The sequence below is a fragment of the Tupaia chinensis genome, unplaced genomic scaffold, assembly GCF_000334495.1.
Source record: "Tupaia chinensis unplaced genomic scaffold, TupChi_1.0 Scaffold000323_1, whole genome shotgun sequence".
Lineage (NCBI taxonomy): Eukaryota > Metazoa > Chordata > Mammalia > Scandentia > Tupaiidae > Tupaia > Tupaia belangeri.
In genome coordinates, this window is record NW_006159817.1 from 1,124,325 (window position 1) to 1,125,657 (window position 1,333).

The following is a 1,333-nucleotide window of genomic DNA, read 5'->3' on the forward strand; positions in this document are numbered from 1 at the left end:
TTAAAAGAGTCTACCCGTCTAGGGTCCCGCTGGCTAGTTCCAGCAGGTCCCAAAGTGGGAATAGCACTGGAATTCAGAGGAAGGTTCCCCCCTTTCCTGCTCAAATACACTACCACCCTGCAAGGACCAGGCAGATAGGCAGACTGGCCCTATAAAGGATTTCGGAGGCCCAAACAGGAGGTCCGATCCCATCCCGCGTGGCTTTACGGCTTTCAGTCCTTCGTGGAACTGAGAGCTGAGTTTGCCTTGAGCAGCCCAGGCCGGTCTGGCAGGGACAGGAGTGGGGGCAGGGGGAGTGAGGAGGAAGACAGTGGGGTGCTTGGGGCTCTCCATTTGGCTGAAGATTGCACCCTTCCCAGACCAGGAGAGTCCCAGTAAAGCCAGCTGAGAGAAGCAGAGCAGTCCCAGTCCCAAATACCATACAGAACGTTGGTCCCGCGTCAGCTCTGGCCAGGAAGGGCAGGATGGGAGCTTTTATTATTATTTTTTGACAGATGTGGATATGCAGGCAGCTTGGAAGCCAGGGTGGATGGGAAGAGGTCAGGGGCTGGAGAGAACTGGGCCCAGAGCCCACCTCACCGGGACAGGTGCCTTGTGTCCACAGGCGCTTTGGCACCAAGTGCGCTGGCTGCGCGCAAGGCATCTCTCCCAGCGACCTGGTGCGCAAGGCTCGGAGCAAAGTCTTCCACCTCAACTGCTTCACCTGCATGGTGTGTAACAAGCAGCTGTCCACCGGCGAGGAGCTCTACGTCATCGACGAGAACAAGTTCGTGTGCAAGGACGACTACCTGAGCTCCTCCAGCCTCAAGGAGGGCAGCCTCAACTCAGGTAGGAGGCCTCCGCGCCTCCCCGGCCCCAGGCTACAACGCTCTCCCGCAGGGCTCAGTCCGCCCTCTCTACTTTGCCTGCTGTGCGGAGTCTGTGCTCGGCTCCGAGCTCTCCACGGCGCTCACGCTCCCAGCAGAGAAAGGCGAGGGGTTAGAGGTGGGGAAGAGAGCGATAGAGCGGGTCCTGCTAGGGAACAGGGCCCCACCAGCTCTGCGCCCTCCTCCCACTAACGAGCCTTTCCCACGTTCCACTCCCCCCCAAACTGACCTGCACAATTCACCCTTCTGTGCCCTTGGCGCTCCATGTAATTTCTGGGTGCACTGGAAGGCCACTAGTTGAGGTCGGAAGGAAAGAGAGAAAGGGGAGTAAGATCCGAGGCCCTAGGGCCCTATATACCCCCTTCCGTGCGCTCCCCAAGAAGGCGGGGTTCTACCAAGGCTAGAGCTGAGAAGTACCCTGGACGTTTAAGAAGGGCCTTCCGAACGCCCAGCCCCGCCAGGAAAGA

At 59.3% G+C, this 1,333-nt stretch overlaps 1 protein-coding gene across 1 annotated transcript in view; it reads left to right on the forward strand.

Annotated features, from left to right (window-relative positions):
• LHX5 (LIM homeobox 5) overlaps positions 1-1,333 on the forward strand; it is a 20,760-nt gene that overhangs the window by 1,620 nt on the left and 17,807 nt on the right. The window contains exon 2 of the mRNA XM_027773122.1: positions 605-828. Coding sequence (XP_027628923.1) covers positions 605-828 — 224 coding nt within the window. The remainder of the gene's footprint in view (positions 1-604; positions 829-1,333) is intronic.